We start from the raw sequence: 17365 nt of genomic DNA on the forward strand, positions 1-17365 counted from the left end.
ATTTTACAGCGACCCGTCTCATGCCCAATCATTGAAAAAAATCAAATGGCACGAGCCAATCGATATGTTTAGGTCCTCAGCAACTTATCTAACGGTGATTCGACGATTGGCCATTTTCTTCACTTCATCAATTTTATCGTCTGTTGTTGAAGTTCTCGGTCGTCCGGCGTGCTTTTCGTCGTTCACATCTTCTCGGCCTTCTGAGAACATTTTGCACCACCGATAAAAGTTGCTTTGGACCAAAGCTAGCTAGCAGTAGCTTCTCCGTATGACACAATCAACATTCGGAATGCTTCCACGCACTTCACACAAAATTTCGTTTTTCACACAAAATTTGATTCAGGTTCCTTGATCCATCTTTCTGAATAGGTAAAAATCGAAGACGAGCCGAAACACGTGCAAGCAAAGCAGCAGTCAACAATTAATTGAACATTCAAAATGGCCGTTCTCGGCATGAGTGAGAGACATGAGTACTAACATATCGCGAAAATTCTAACTGTGAAAATTCCAAATTCGCGATACTTTTGGAACAAACCTCGTCTATATGTTAATACCCTGGTTGGATCTTTACCCGGTTTCGTTAATGCAATAACCTCTGAAACTTTCCAGGGTTTCGGAAAGTATTGTAAGCGAAACATTGCATTAAAAAAGTTTCGCAAAAAAATATTTGTCGTGGTTGATAGCTCCGCTAATTTTCCTTTTACCAGACCATATTCGGATGTTTTATTCCTTTAACAGCAATTTTCAGATGACCCACCCTGCACTTGTATATATGTAAATGTATTTTTTCTACATTTTCGGTATTTATGTATTTTTTCTACAAACATTTTTCCTTTGATATTTAATTTTTCTCTCTTAAAAAAATGTACACAAAACGCTCACTACTTTAGGCCTCCCTTAGTACACTTTCTTCTTTGCGTGCGCTTCTTTCAGCCAAATTAGTTGTGTTTTTGTTCAACACAAATCAAACAAACAATCCCTGATTTTGGATACTCTTCACCTCCGCTGTTTATGCCTTCCAGTTTATTAATAATTTCTCAGTTTTGTTTTTTGTGTGTTTGTGATTGTTTTTGTGATTATTTCACTGCTGCATGACTTTCTACGCTATTCTCGCCTCGAAGGGCATTCTCTTTCATGCCACTGATTTTTTATTTACCGTAATTTGTGAGCTAATTCACTGAGCCGGAGAAGACATGAAAAAATTCGCTTCGAATGATTTGCCTTTATTAAAATCGAAGGTATCGCGCAGAGCAAAACAAAGTTCGTTCAGGCCAGTAACTTGGCAAATATGCAGCAGCAAGAGAATACTGAAGCACATACAGACATGTCGGTATACAGGGCCTTTTGAGTTTCTAAACTCTAAATTAATTATTTATTAATTTATTTTAATAAGTTTTGAGTTTCTAAACTCTAAATAAATTTATTAATTATTTTAAATGGAAACTCATTAACTGTTTGTGGAGGGTCTAAAATTTATGAAGATTAATGATATTTTCCAAATGACTGTACCGAAAATAGTCCAGCCCACAATGCGTACTACTTAAACATTAACACGAGCGGAGTTTCAAGTTTTCTCGAAATGTTGTCGCGGATTCCCTAACGACGCGCGCTCCACCAGAAACGAGCTTCGTCTGAGAGGATAAAATTAACGAATGGGCATCATTGATGATCAACAACTGCACCCTGTACGCTTTGCGGCTCGAACTTGATACCAACCGGCCTTGGAGTTTTCAGCGCATCTAGTTTAACAAAATGAGTGCCACGTCGCATGAAAGAACGTACAACAGGGATTGTTAAGAAAGTTGATGAAATGGTTGAAGTACCACTCTGGTACTAAAGCGCTGTTTTGATACCATTTTCAGACCTCCAATGGGCAGATATCTACAGCCAGCCAGAGTTGTTGATGTAACGGAGCAGTTTGATAGAATTTAGGGGTTCGCACTGCTCCAGGCTGTTAAAGAAAGAAACACCCAGAGACCTTAGTCGTTTAGCAGCCAAACCCGGACATTTACAGAGAAAGTGATAAACAGTTTCCTTTTCTCAAAGCTCCCCACAACTTCTGCAATGGGGATTAAATGGTAAACCTAGCTTTTCTGCATGTTTGTCGATCGTCCAATGACCGGTAAACACAGCGACAAGTTTGGAAATTGAATGGCGCGGAGTCCCCAGAACTTTCTGCATCCTGCGTCTATTGTACTTAGACCACAGACTTTTCGAAACAGCACTCGAAGAAATGGGGCTCCATTCCCTTTAACAACAGTCATGGGGATGTCGACGACCGAGTAGGAGGTCTTTGAGATCAATTCAGTCCACTTTCCGGCAAGCTCAGTAGCAATTTCATTCCCCTCTACATTCCTGGAACCCAGATCAGTGAAATGTTACCTGCACACGCTAGAGATTCGATCTCCTCTTTTCAGGAGTTGAGTAGTTTGGATCTGCATCATGGCATTGAACGGGGCTTGACTATCAGAATATATGTTAATATCTCCCTCGCTCCCATGTTCCCTAAGCATTTTTCGTTCCTGCTGGAGCGCACTTCTGCCTGAAAATTTGGGGTTTTTAACGAGTTGGTCCAATTTTCGCTATGATGATTTGTACAATTCCAGTTCCGTTTTGTTATGGGACCCACGGAATTTAAAAGTTGGGATTTTTTAAGCTCAGGAGGTTCCAGGACCCCTAGCGACCTAAAAAGTTTTTGTACCTGCCCAGCGTTTGCAGAGTTGAGGCGAAGCCCACCTCTCCAGGAGCAGATTGCAAGTATGCAACGAGATCTCAATCCTCTCATTTCGAGGGGAAACTACCTGACAGGCTCGCTCATCCGCCTTGCAGCCTCTTGCAATGTCGCTATGACCACGTACCCAGATGAGCCTTATGTCATAGAATTCGGATGCAATCGAGGGTGAAGTCAAATATTTCCCAACCAGCTTCGAATGTACCATCAACGAGTCCAGGACCTCGATTGCCGCTTGGCTGTCGGAGTGGATATTGACCTCCGCTACAGTTTATATATACATAAGTGAGCAGCCAATCAGCTGCTTCTTTAATTCCCGCTATCTCGGCTTTGAATACACCGTTCCGGTTACTTGAACTTGAGTCTGATGGGGAGCTCCTTGCAGAATACGCCTCCGCCAACCTTTCCATCCAATTTTGAGCCATCTGTGAACAGGTTGACCAGGCCCTCCCTCCAAATACTGCACGCTCCCGCTCAGCCCTTGAATGAATAATAATTTTCAATAATTTCAAAGCGTTGTTCTGTGTGAAAATTATAACTACTTCTGGCTACTTAAAAAATGTCAAAGATGACATAAAAAAGCTGCCGTGTATGGATTTTTCACTACTGATCTAGGAGATCTAGGAGTCACTTTTGAAAGACCCTTTACTTTTATTGCTTTCAAACCGCTTTCTAATTAAAAAACCTGCTAAGGTTTCGATGACAACTTTCGTCAAAGCCGCTTGGCCTTTAATGCGTTAAGGTTCAGATCTCTATGCAAAATTCGTGTTTGAGTGATGGTGGAGCAGGCCACTTCCTTGTTTATAATACGAACTGGTATTTTTATGTCCTGTGTCGAGCCAGTCTACTAAAATTTTTCGACTAACTTTTTTATTTCGGGCTCTGTTGGATGGCTACAATAAGCGAAAATATCCAAAATTTTTAAAATTTTCTAGTTTTCGCGGATCAGATCTTTGTCGTAGTGCATTTCATTTATTTTTTTAAGTTTTCCGAGTGAAATTAAATTTATTTTCTTCTTCTTCTTGATTGACGCGATAACCGATTACGCGTTTTTGGCCCAGTTTAAATTTAATTTTAAAGTTGGTTCTTTACTCAACTTCTGTCAAAAGGACATGAACATGGAATGAGGAGGAGGAAGACTCTTCTCTATTACTGTACCGCGTGGCAGGCCACTAACTTTAGATACTTAGACTCAGCGTTCTTGAATGATACTGATGACCTTAGGATTATAAGTGTTAGCCGGATCAATGGGTTTGCACCAAACAAAATGGCTTAATGAGGCCAGCTTCTCTAGTATTACAATGGTGCATTTGAGTGAGTTGGTTTAGAGACCGACAGCCAGTTCTATCAACCTACCTACCTTCGTCTGTCACAAAGAGCCACTACCAAACTATGACAACTGTCAAAGCAAAACTTTGCTAAACACAACTCGAGCTTCGAATGCCCTGTAGTTATACTCGTACCAAAATATGTTTCCTCATTCCTTGTGAGTACAGTTTATGGTTTTCTAAAAAAAAACAAAAATCTTTGCATTTCGCCTAAGGCCATCCGCCCTCACCACATTCGTGAAACTCAAACAAACAAATTGACTATGACAATGAATAAATGTCTCAGTCAAAGCAAAAAATGAATGGAACTTTGTAAATGTTAACACGTAAAAATGTTCCTTTCAACTACAAAATATGCTTGTCTGCTGTTGATGGCTGTGGGAAGGAAGAGATGTAGGGACACTATAATGATGATGCCTCAGACAAACAGTGACGACAATGACAACAATGAAGGTAATCATAAAAATGGGACAGATGCCTGCTTGCAACAGCAAATGTACATAAAAAAAAACCCAAAAAATAAGAGAAAAAGACAACAACAAAAAAGCAGAAGATTGAACACAAAATTACAATAAGAAATTAGATGTAAAATAAGAGAAAATAAAAAAGAATAACAATGAAAAGTTAAACAAACAAACCAGCCATGCAAGCAAACCAGCAAACCAGCAAAATGCAAACAAATAAAACATCACAAATTGAAGCCGAAAAGTAAAGAATGGCAAGTAAAAAAAAGTTGGCTGAGCTTGAGTATGAATAAATAGTTGGGTGCTTAGGGCACTGAACACCTCACTCAGAGTTACAGTGGTGAGCTGAAACAAACGAAAGGCGTGCCACATTTTCATATTTGTAAATTTAGGTGGCAACCGTAGGGTTGGTGAGTGACTACGATTCAGAAGTGCGTAGGTTTGAATCTCCGTGCTTGAAATATCAAATGAGAGAAAAAAGTTGTTTCTAAAAGCAGTCGTCCCTCGGCATGCAATGGCACACCTCCGAGTGCATTTCTGCCAGAAAAAGGCTTCGCACAAAAATGATCTGGTATTCGGTGGCGTTTTAAAAGTGTAAGTCCCTCATAAAAGGAGGTGTTCGGCCAGAGAGCCGAAAAGGGTGTGAGAGCCAATTATATACATAAAGGGTGATCAGATTGGAGGTATTTTTTCCAGTAGGTTTTTTTGACAGATCACGCGTGACAAGTGTCAAACTAAATACATAATTTTTTTAGGTATTCATTTATATTTCATCCTGGAAAGATGTATGCCTCAGTAACGTTTACAAATCGTAAAATTGAATTACGAAAATCGAAGCTCTGTGAGAAGAATTCATCGCGCTCTCAGGCCAACTTATGTCGTACATAACCGTCCTACCGAACGCACTATTCGACCAACCATCCACACAATTGAGAATAATTTTATATAACTGAATGATACTCGACAGATTAGACCACGTAAAGGCCGAAGTGAAGAGAATATTGCGGCTGTAAATGAGAGTTTTGCCGAAGATCCGGAAGAATCGATTCAGCGCCGAGCTCAATTTCTTGGCTTATCTTATGGGACTTTTTGGGCGATTTTACGCAACAATCTTGGTTTGAAAGAGTATAAAATCCAAGATTTGAGGCCGGATGATCTTCCAAAGCATCATAATTTCAGTCGTTGGGCTCTTGAAAAAATCGTAGAAGATCCGCATTTTGGGACCGGAATTTCGTTTGGCGGTGAGACCCATTTTTGACTTAGTGGTTACGTCAATGAGCAAAATTGCAGTATTTGGACTGAACAGCGACCCGAAGCTATACAAGAACATCCATTACATCCATTGGAAACAACCGTTTGATGCGGCCTATGGGCTGCAACAATCAGCGGCTCATATCACTCATTTTCACAGACGAGGCTAGCGTCAATGTAACAGTGAATGGCGAACCCTATCACGCCGCGCCATGATATGCAACTTTTTGATGCCGTGATGCTGGAAATTGAAGTCGGCGATCTCCACAACATTTGGTTCCAACAAGACGACGCTACTTGTCACACAGCCCGTGAAACAATAGATTTGATGGGCCGTCATTTCGGTGAGGAAATTATCTCTCACCTCGGACTAGTGGATTGGCCAGCAAGATCATGTGATATCACACCTTTAGATTTTTATTTGCGGGGGTTTGTAAAGTCTAAATGTTTTGTGGATAAACCAGCCTCGATTGAGGCATTGGAAGCCAAGTTATTCACGAGGTTCCGGCCGAAGTACTCCAGCGAGTGGCGAGTCCTTCAAAATTGGTGTTTGCGGATGGTCGAATTACGGTGCAGTTGCGTCTTGGCCACCCATTATTAAACATGGGCCTTACAATTCGGTAGTTCGGCCTATTTTGTTATATGAAGTACTTGTGTGGTGACCATCAACTCAAAAGGTAAGCTATATAAAACTGCTGAACAAAGTCCAAAAAACTGCGTTTTGATGAATCACCGGCGCTTTTAAGGCTTTTCCAAATAAAGCGATCGAGGTCCTAGTCAACTTGCCTGCTCTAAATCTGGTAGGAAGAAACGTGCCCGCCGCCGCAGCGCTCAGACATAACAGTATGGCGGGATGGAAGACCTGGCGGCTAGACCCCGCTTCTAAATATACTATACACTATGAGCAGGCACAGTCAAAAAATCGACTACTCTTTTCTTAAACCCTCCTTCGACTTGCTCTTCAAGTCTAACACCACGTCAAGAAGAGAGTGACAAACTTAAATACCATGGGGGAAAGGGAATATAAATTTTTCCACGGATGGATCCAACCTAGAAAATAAAGTAGGCTATGGAGTTTTTTCAAAGAGATTTAGGACTCGAATCATCTGCCGGACTACTGTAGAGTCTACTAGGCAGAAGTCTTAGCCATAAAGGGGGTAACTGTGTTAACACACACCTCGTAACAAAAACTACTATAAATATCTTCTCGGATAGCTAGACGGATAGCCTGGCAGCTTTAAATGATATTAGCACCGTCTTTAAGATCAGTCTTATATGGGCTCCGAAGCATAGAGATATTGAAGGAAATTATAAGACCGATAAGCTGGCCAGAAAGGGTAATAATCTGCTGCTTCTTGAAAGCAGAGGCAATAAATATTGGAATTCCTATGCCAACTTGCAAATTAGGCATAAGAAATAAAATTATGCAAGAGGCTAACATAGCAAAGATTAAAGTAATGCGGATTAACACCACTGAAACGCAAGCCCTTGAAATTGTGGGCACTTCGCTTGAAGATGTAGATGAATTTTGCTACCTTGGGAGCATAATTTCAAAAAATGGCGAATCAGCAACTTACATACCCAACCGAATATCTAAGGGACGCGTTGAGTTTGTCATGCTAGACAAGGTATGGAGGCCAAGCCACATCTCCAGTTGATACCAACGTGAAGTCGGTAGTTCTGTATGGATGTGAAACATGGAACTTAAGGAACTTAACAACAAGCATATCACAATCATTGCAATTCTTCCTAAACCGTTGCCTACGAATGATAATGCGGATATTCTGGCCTGGTATTATAAGCAACGATGATATTTGGGCGGCTACTGGGCAAACACCAGTTCACATAGAAATTATGCCTCGCAAGTGGAAATGGATCGGACACACATTGCGCAAACCACGGGATGACATCACAAGGACAGCGCTCTAGACTGGAATCCCCAAGGAAGCCCTAGGTGCGGGAGACCATCCAACACATAGAGGCGACAAGTAGTAGCAGAGGCGGACAGAGCAGGCCGTTCCTGGAGTCAAATTAAACATCTAGCTCTAAACAAACGAAATTATGACTTGTTTATTGAGGCCCTATGTTTCATCTAGGAACTATGGGAAAATAAATATGTATGTAAGAGGCCAATAGACCATGTAGAGAAGAAAATACTTTTTTTACAATCAGTAATTTAGTCGGAAATAGATAAGAAAAGGTCAGGAGAATTGCTCAACCTCTCAAGAGAGAACATCTCGAAGGTCGTGGCTTGTGTCACCGGTCATTGGCTGTTAGGTAGGCACTCTTCTAGGCTAGGAGTATTTTCTCATGAATACTGCAAAGGTTGTAAGGCGAGGAAGAGACAGAAATAATAGTAAATACGAATATTTTTCTTTTCTTTGGTAGCTTCAATGGGCTCAAATGTGGTACTTTCTAATGCAGATTCCATCTCACGAAACAGATAATAGTCGCAAGGGGTAAAAGTAGTGAATAAAGCAGATGGTCTAACACATATTTGGCTAGAAACGTCTGGAGGGACAATGGGGAAGACAATGCCACAGTCGGGATTGAGAGCTCGTGATTTGTCCTTTTACAATTAATCATCAATCCGTAAACTTTTCTGGAAATCACCCAGAATATGAAAGTAAAAATCTTGATTAATGCCTTCTCCAAACTGGATAAAGATGCAAAGCGAATGGGTCTGGTGGTGAAAGAGTACCAAAACGAAGTCTCAGCTAAAATACGCTACAAAATGCCATATACGAATGTAGAAAATTTCTGTTCACAAAAGTTACAGAATATTTATTTCGAACTGTCCTAGAATATCCGATCCCCCTCCCTCTTCTGGGAGTATCAGTGAACTTATTTCGGCATGGAGCCCTGCCGCTATCTATCATTCTATTCCCCTTTTCTTTATTTTTAGCTGCCAAATGGTCTCACTGGATAAAGTGGCGTCAATGAACAAGCAAACCTCTGTTCTCATAGTTACCGTGAAAAAGATCAGTGCCCTCCCAACCCTCATATTTGGAAATCTTCATCGATGGATTCTAAGACAAAACCATTTGAGTACAAATATATGTCTCAAGAAACTGTAAGCACTAAAGCGCTCCAGAGATAGTCCAATCCGGTGAAAGGATTATGGAAGGTCCGTCTATATTAGTTCAGCTCCGAAGCTTCCGTTCTGCTACTTGAATTCTCTAACAGACAAGCAGCTGGGCTGCTCTCGTAGAGTTGAACCCTCGGGAGCAACAGCGAGAAATGATCTGTATCAGCACCCTTTTTATTCCAAATCTCTGAAGAAGAAGGTGTTTGAAATACTGTGAAAATCATTGAAAGCTTGGACGCCATGTAATGAGTAAGCAAAAAAGAGTAAAAACCTACGCCACGGGGAGGAATATAGAGTTTCGGCGCCAAACCGTAAGTGTTGTGGTGCAAATGAGACTCCTCTATCCTTCAAGCTGAAAAAGAAACAACTTCAGGGAACCTTTACGCCAGGGAACCTTTAAGCCAAACCATTTCCACAGAAAAGAAGACTATTGGATTCATGGCTTTTATAATCGAAATCAGTCTAGCATTTATTTTTTCAGTTATTTTGTTGGTTAATTTAAGACAATGACAGGCTTACGCTCTTCTGGAAGCGTCGTGGATTCACTGGCTTGCAAAATGCGTCTCCAATAATATTCCCAATACTGTCTCAAATTTAAACTAACTAGCCATTTTGCTCTCCACTGTGCATCGACAATGTTTGGGCATCGTAAAAGTGGATTTAAGACCGAAATCTAATGCTATGACTTACTTGTCTCGCTTCGGTTTATCGTCAGCACTGTCGTCCTTCATAAATGACGGCTGCAAGCTGAAGCGCCTACGTAGGTGGCGGCCGCGCATTTTGGCGGGGCGTTTGGAGTGAGTGGCCCGCGAAAGTGGATGGGAAGCTGGTGTCTGCTGCGTTCGCTGCGCCGATATACTAAATGCTGACGATTGCTTCTTGGGCTGCTTTTAGAGCAGATGCTGAGTGTCGACAATAGGATTGAGGAGTGCCTACGGCGCGCTCGCGGATATTTGCAGAGACGTGCCTGGAATTGTGTTGAACTGCGCTGATGTGTGTCGTTGTTGAAGAAGTGCCGTGCAATGCAATTCAAGATGCGTTGCTGCGCTACTGCAACACGAAAACAAAGTGTCTCTTTCTCGTATTCTTCACTCGCACAAGTTTTCTTTTCTTATTCGTAATAACGAACTCAGCGTTTCTTGTGTCTTTTATGGCTTTGGGTGATTTTTCGAGTGAGTTGAGCGCTGCTCGGTGCTCGGCTGTGTTTTAATGTTTGGTGAATTGCTGTTCTTGTTGTTGATGTTGGTGTAGCTGCAGCAAATGTAGTTAACTTGCTGTCGCACTCGTATTTCGCAAAACGCTATAAATCAAGCAGCTTGCGCGTCTTGAAGTTGATAATTTTTCACTCGGTCTGTCGTCCCCTGCGGTCGCTCTGTTATACCTCCTTTGAAATATGTAAGTCTCTTCGCTCTGTTCACTCTGCTTCAGGTGTTGCTTGGACCATATTTTGCATAAAATATATTCGTGATAATTTGCACCAGTAAAAGAAGCCCGCAGGTTATTTTACAAATTGCAGCGCTGCTGGGGGAATAACATTCCAACACATACGCATACAAATTTACTCACGTAGCGGTAGCTGCCGAGCATTCAAAGCATGTGTTTGGCCAAAATATTTAACTAAATATTTGCATTCACCACTTCCGTAAGGATGTGCGTGGATTTTCAGCTTTTCATGCCAGCTTTTGCGTAATTCCTTAATTTTTTGTTTCTTTGGCTTTGATTTTTATCTCTGTTATCCTCCTAAAACGTTGTCTGTTTTTTGATGTGGCGGGAGGTATACTCCAGTTGCTTGCCCGGCGAAGAAATGGTACGTTACTGGTAGCTGGAGGTGGTTGGTGGAGGTTGGTGTTTGGTAGCTGTTGGCCAACGCCGCTCTTCTCACAAATATTTGTTGCCACAATTTTTTCTCCTCCAACAAAATCACCAGAAAGTGCTGGCTTATATATTTTTATGTATATAAGTTAATGTGGTTGTGTTTTACTCTTTGCTGCCGGTACACAGAAATATGTAAATGTGTGTGTTTCCTATTGTATCAACATTTTAATGGGCACAAAAGTATTTAGGCAATTTCCGGGCGCAAAAATGTTGCAACGCTTCCTTCCTTAGCTGCGCTCTTCAACTTGGCTGCGCTCTGCAATGAAGACCAAATGTCTGTATGTAAACGAATGTAAGCAAATATATAAATATGTATGAATGCAGGGTAGCCAAAAACGAGTTCCAATTAAAAAAAAATACACAAATAACACTTTTCGCAAACTTTGAAGTTACGTACATGTTTTCTAAGCAGCGAGTCCCATCTATTTAAAGCTATCGCTATGGCAGATAATGGCTTTACCCCGCTAAGTCTGATGGAGCAGGATTTCCCAGTACCTGAGGGTGTTAAATCCCCAGCAGAAATGATCGCAGCATGGAAGGCAAAAACAATACACGGTGCCCATCCCCATGATCTCGAAATGGAATGGACAGACGCACAATCATCCAATTTATGGTTGAAAAGAGGAAAGCTATTTTCTGAAACAGAAGGTTTCGCAATCGATATCCAAGACCGAGTTATTCCAACAAGGAATTTTCGAAGGTCGATACATGGCGAGGCAATAGAAGATAGGTGCCGAAGGTGCGGCATTTACGGTGAAACAACCGACCATGTAATTGCTGGATGTAGCGTACTTGCCCCCCGTGAATATGTCATGAGACATAACAATATAGCAAAGATCCTCCACCAACAACTTGCGATAAAACACAGTCTCTTACAAGCAGAAGTCTTGTATTTTAAATATGAACCAAAGGCAATATTGGAAAACGCTAATTTTAAACTGTACTGGGACAGATTTATATCCACAGATCAAACCGTAGCTGCCAACAAACCTGACATCATCTTGTTCGACAAGATAAATAAAACAATCGAAGTAATCGATATAGCGGTGCCCCTTAATCCCAACATCCAAAGCACATACTCCACCAAAGTATCGAAGTATGCAGCTTTGGCCATATAACTAAAACAGATGTACAAAGCGAGGGAAGTGAATATAATTCCAATAATTATATCGTCCACTGGATTAGTGCCTAAGCATTTAATAAAAAACTTGAAGAAGTATGACTGCCAACACCTTTTAGAAGACATGCAGAAGTCGACCATACTGGACACATGTGCAATAGTTCGTAGATTTTTAAATATTTAAGCAATAGCAATCGCATGGGCGTAGAACTTGGACTACGCTCCACCAGAGCACAATCCCTTGAAAATTTTATCCGGGATGTGTAATCTCCGGCAATAGCCGAGATGGATTAAGCTCAAATAAAATAAAATAAAATAAAATAAAATAAAATAAAATAAAATAAAATAAAATAAAATAAAATAAAATAAAATAAAATAAAATAAAATAAAATAAAATAAAATAAAATAAAATAAAATAAAATAAAATAAAATAAAATAAAATAAAATAAAATAAAATAAAATAAAATAAAATAAAATAAAATAAAATAAAATAAAATAAAATAAAATAAAATAAAATAAAATAAAATAAAATAAAATAAAATAAAATAAAATAAAATAAAATAAAATAAAATAAAATAAAATAAAATAAAATAAAATAAAATAAAATAAAATAAAATAAAATAAAATAAAATAAAATAAAATAAAATAAAATAAAATAAAATAAAATAAAATAAAATAAAATAAAATAAAATAAAATAAAATAAAATAAAATAAAATAAAATAAAATAAAATAAAGATGGTCTGAAATGGCTGTCCACGGCGTATATCGAAAAGACTTGCTGAGCCCACATGTCGACCGAAAATTGTCGCACTTATGGCTTACCAACAGGTCGATATTTGCCGAAACGGAGGGTACCATTTTCGCCATACAAGATGGTGTGATTCCAACGAGAAATTACATTAAATACGTAATGCGAGATCCAAATGCCGCTGCAGACAGATGTCGAAGATGCAATAGTCGAAGTGAGACATTAGACCACGTGCTAGCGGGATGCACCACACTGGCAAACTCTATGTACCTGAAGCGACATAATGACATCGCGAAAATAATCCATCTACAACTGACGCAGATGTACAACTTCAATCCAAGCAAAATACCGTACTTCAGATACACCCCAGAACCTGTTCAAGAAGACTCCAACTACCTTCTATATTACGACCGAACAATTTTAACAAATGCCACAAGAGACCACAATAGACCAGATATTTTCCTTATTGATAAATCTCAAGCGACTGGTTATATAGTTGATATTGCTGTTCCTCTAAACAGAAACATGCAAAAAACATATGCAGAAAAAATATCCAAATATTCTGACTTAGGCATTGATGTCAAACGCCAGTGGAAGCTAAGGAAGGTGCACATACTACCAATTATCATCTCAGCCCACGGACTAGTGCATAAAAACTTAGCAGACAACGTCAAAACTCTTCAACTCCCAGAATATTTAATTTTCGACATGCAGAAAGCAGCTTTACTCAATTCTCGTCATATAGTCCGAAACTTTTTACAGTAAACGTTTTTCTTGTTAGTAAATTTGTTAACTATTTTGTATAATATTTATATATATATTTAATTGTAATATTTTGTACCTGTTATAAATTATTGGCTTGCAGCTAAGCTGTCGCCAATTAAAGTAAAACACTACTTTTTTGGGATGCAATAAAAAAAAAAAAAAAAAAAAAAAAAAAATAAAATAAAATAAAATAAAATAAAATAAAATTAAATAAAATAAAATTAAATAAAATTAAATTAAATTACAATAAATAAAATAAATTAAAATAAAATAAAATTAAATTAAATGAAAAAAAAAATTATTAAAATTAAATAAAATAAAGAAAAAGCGTAAGTTAAATAAAATATCACTAAATCAAATAATTGAATAAAAATAAATAAAGAATAAAAAATAGTACAAAAACAAATATAAGATTAAATGAAATAAAATAAAGTTAATTAAAAAAAAATTTATTAAAATAAATTAATTTGTTTAAAATAAAATAATCAAATTTTACCAAAATAAATATAATAAATATGACAAAACAAAAAAAAAAAAGTAATAATACTAGAAATAACACAATTTACAAAAACAAAAAAGTGCGTGTAGCGAGTACACATAACCAGTGAAACTTTCAAGGCAGGCAAAGAAAGAGGTTGAGACCCGAGAGAAAATGAGAGAGAGAGGGATAGTGGAAGAATATATATCTAAATAAATTCAAAACATTTGCAGAGAATACAAATAGACAAAATTTACAAAAAACGGAGAAGGGTCGACCGGTGTAGGTAAAAGCCGGATACAAACCGTGGCAACAACGCGCACTACTCCGATCGTTTATCACCCGCACAAACGCAGCGATTCCAGGACCGCAGCAATGGCACAAATTACCGCCAATACCAATAAATCCGACGCCGCAATGGATAGCACTTTATAGAACGCACAAGCACGAGAATAAGCGTCAAAAAGTAGGCATAAAAACAAACGCCCCAAACAGTAGTCACCAAGGAAATATAACGCCAAAAAGTAGGCACTAAAAATATATATCTTACGAGTTTGCACCAACAAACAAGCGCCAAAAAGTAGGCAGTGTTATTTCTCACTAGAAATTAGCAACCACAAGGAAAAACTCAGGAAAAAGAGTCTAAAGTGTGTGTAAGATATATATAAGGTATATCTCTCTCTCTCTCCTGTTCCTCTGCGTTATATCTCTTTTCTCTCTCGCGCAACGAAAATGCCTAAAACGTTGCATAGCCTTGAAATTTTACTCTCCAATCTCGCTCGTTCATCGACGCCTAAGAAGTTTCACTTCAAAAATGGGTAAAACAAAAGAAATAAATAAAAGTCAGTTAAACTTGAAATGAAATAAACTAAATTAAGAAAACAATAAATCAAAAGGAAAATAAAATAATATTTTACAAAGATTTATTTGCTGTTTGGCAAAGGGTAAGTTGTATCGAATGAGCACAACTCTCCCTCTGCTCCACAAAACTATATTAAAGGAATTTTTGGGTTATTTACTTGTTTAATAATTTTAAGGCTTAGAAATGGAATACCCAGGATGCAAAAATCAACGTTCTCGACACCTACTCTTCTTCGAGGTAAAAAAGCTGCCGAAGCAGCCCGAGACGCTTGTGACGTGTATGGAGAAGGTGTCATAGGCGAGTCTACAGCACGAAAATGGTTTACACAGTTCAAAAATGGTGAATGGCGGCTTAGACGTCGATGACACGTCCCGCAGCGGAAGGCCATCTGAATTCAATTAAGAACGTCTCAAATCACTTTTGAATGGGAACAGTCGCCAAACCAGTCGGAAATTGACGGAAAAAATGAGCTGCGATCATAAAACGATTCTCAATCACCTTCATTCAATGAGATTTACTGAAAAATTGTGAACCTGGGAGCCTCACGAGCTCAACGAAAAAAACAAAGAAAGTCGCCTTCAAATTGCTTCTCAGCATCTCGCCCGCCATCGAGCAACACGCGGTCATAGACAGCGCTTTTTGTACTGAATCCTCACGGAAGATGAAAAATGGTGTCTGCCTATTGAAATGGCTGGCTTCACTAGATACGCCGAAGCCGAGAGCCAGGCCAGATCTTCATCAAAAGAAGATCACAAAATGTGTTTGGTGGGACTGGGAGGGCATGGTCCACTGGAAAAGGCTCGAAAAGAATGCCACGGTCAACAACAAGTTCTACATTGCCCAGCTACACCGCGTGAATGAGACTATTCAACTGAAAAGATCTGAACGAAGTGATCAAACTATACTTCTTCACAACAACGTCGGACCCCATGTTGCAAACGTCGTTAAAGCCGCACTCCAAGAGCTCGAATGGGAGGCTCTTCAGCATCCGCCGTATTCTCCGGTCCTTGCACCGACCGATTACCATCCTTTCCGCTCTCTGTCAAACCGTATGATGGGCATTACCTTCGATAACAAAGAGGTCCTTAATAATAGGCTAAGCAACTTCTTTGACACAAGACCAAGGGATTTTTGGCGCATCTTCATCAACAAATTGGTCGAGAGGTGGGAAGAAGACGGCAAATTTAATTTAAATAAAATAGAACTAAATCCAACGAAATAAATAAGTAAAACTAAATAAGAAACAAATAAATAAATTTAATTAAATTACAAAAATTAGATATAATAAATAAAAAAATGCAATAAAATGGGTTTAGCAATTAAAATTTTTTTCCTTGATAAATTATTTATGCAGATGACATTTTTAATTAAAAATTAAAAATTATTTAACAAAAAGCGGACACAAATGTTCTCCAACGATTTCTGTCAACCGTTTCTGATTTTGTTCCAGGTGGTGGTTGAAGGATTTCAATGGGAGATTGTGAACTTCCTTGGGAATTCCAGAGCCAAGTATCAAAACCATTTTTGTGCTAAGCTTGTGAAACGCAGTTCGTGCTTCACAAATACGAGCCGCACATCCGCAACTTCGTCACCATCTTTTTTGAGTTATATTAAAAAAAAAAAAATTAAATCAATCTATAACAAATATAAAAACCAAAAAAAAAAATGTTTAATGAATAAAAAAAAATTAAAAAAATTAAAATACTATAAAATAAAATAATTTAAAAAAAAATAAAGAAATAATATAACATAAAAATTCAATGGCCCCGCGGGCGCCATGCAAATTTAATGGAGTTTCTGCTGTCATTTTCTATTCGTAAACTGAAGCTGTTCCGTATCCTTTACTCGAGTTGGCATTCAGGCCACAACGAGCAGGCTACTCAGATGTTGCTCGAAACATCCTCTGCATTAAGTCCCAAAGTGTTTGCGGATATTAGCCTTTGTGCGTTATGACGATGCTGTACGAACAGGCGACAACTTTATCGTCAACCCAGTAGTGAGTTGATGATTAAGTGCCACAAATGAAGAGAAAGAATATTTCCCTGAGGTTTACCTCAATAAATTACAATTTTTTGCTAAAAACACTTAATTTCTTTTCATCAAGAAACCAGAACGCGACTTCAGTTACCATCCTCAGGTGGTTAATTACCCGCGTTCTCTTCCTGCTACAAACTGATTGATAAAAATGAGGAAACATAATGCGGTTGCCTTTAAATGGAGATGCTTTTGCGTTCACTACCAGCGAATGAAATAATTAAAAATTTGTGCGTAAACTGGATGCACTTAAACTCATTACAACTCGTCTTTATGCCGCCAATGCACTGCGGCGCACTTAAGCGGCACACATACACACACCCACATACAAGCCCTTGCGCGAAGTAATTTAAATCGCGTGGAATGGCAAAATACACTTACACGGATACGTACATATGTAAATATGCAAAGTACGCGCAACTTCCTTACATACACTGAGTTGGTTCCTGCCATTGCCAACGGTACTTGTAAAGTGCCATTACGCCATGGCCCAGATAGTTTTGAACTTTATGCAAACTTTGACTTTTCAACCCCATTTCTGAAAACCACAAATTTGTTGGTTTGCAATAAGCGGAAAATACAACGAATGTCGAGTGAAATTTCGCGCTGAAACGCGTAAG

At 38.7% G+C, this 17365-nt stretch overlaps 1 protein-coding gene across 1 annotated transcript in view; it reads right to left on the reverse strand.

The window, feature by feature from the left end:
- LOC129238560 (ras-related protein Rap-2b) overlaps positions 1 to 10603 on the reverse strand; it is a 70240-nt gene extending 59637 nt beyond the window's left edge. Inside the window, exon 1 of the mRNA XM_054873620.1 lies at positions 9553 to 10603. Coding sequence (XP_054729595.1) covers positions 9553 to 9641 — 89 coding nt within the window. The 5' untranslated portion in view covers positions 9642 to 10603. The remainder of the gene's footprint in view (positions 1 to 9552) is intronic.
- Positions 10604 to 17365: the final 6762 nt, after the last annotated feature.

The sequence above is a fragment of the Anastrepha obliqua genome, chromosome 2 (genome assembly GCF_027943255.1).
Source record: "Anastrepha obliqua isolate idAnaObli1 chromosome 2, idAnaObli1_1.0, whole genome shotgun sequence".
Taxonomy (NCBI): Eukaryota; Metazoa; Arthropoda; class Insecta; order Diptera; family Tephritidae; genus Anastrepha; species Anastrepha obliqua.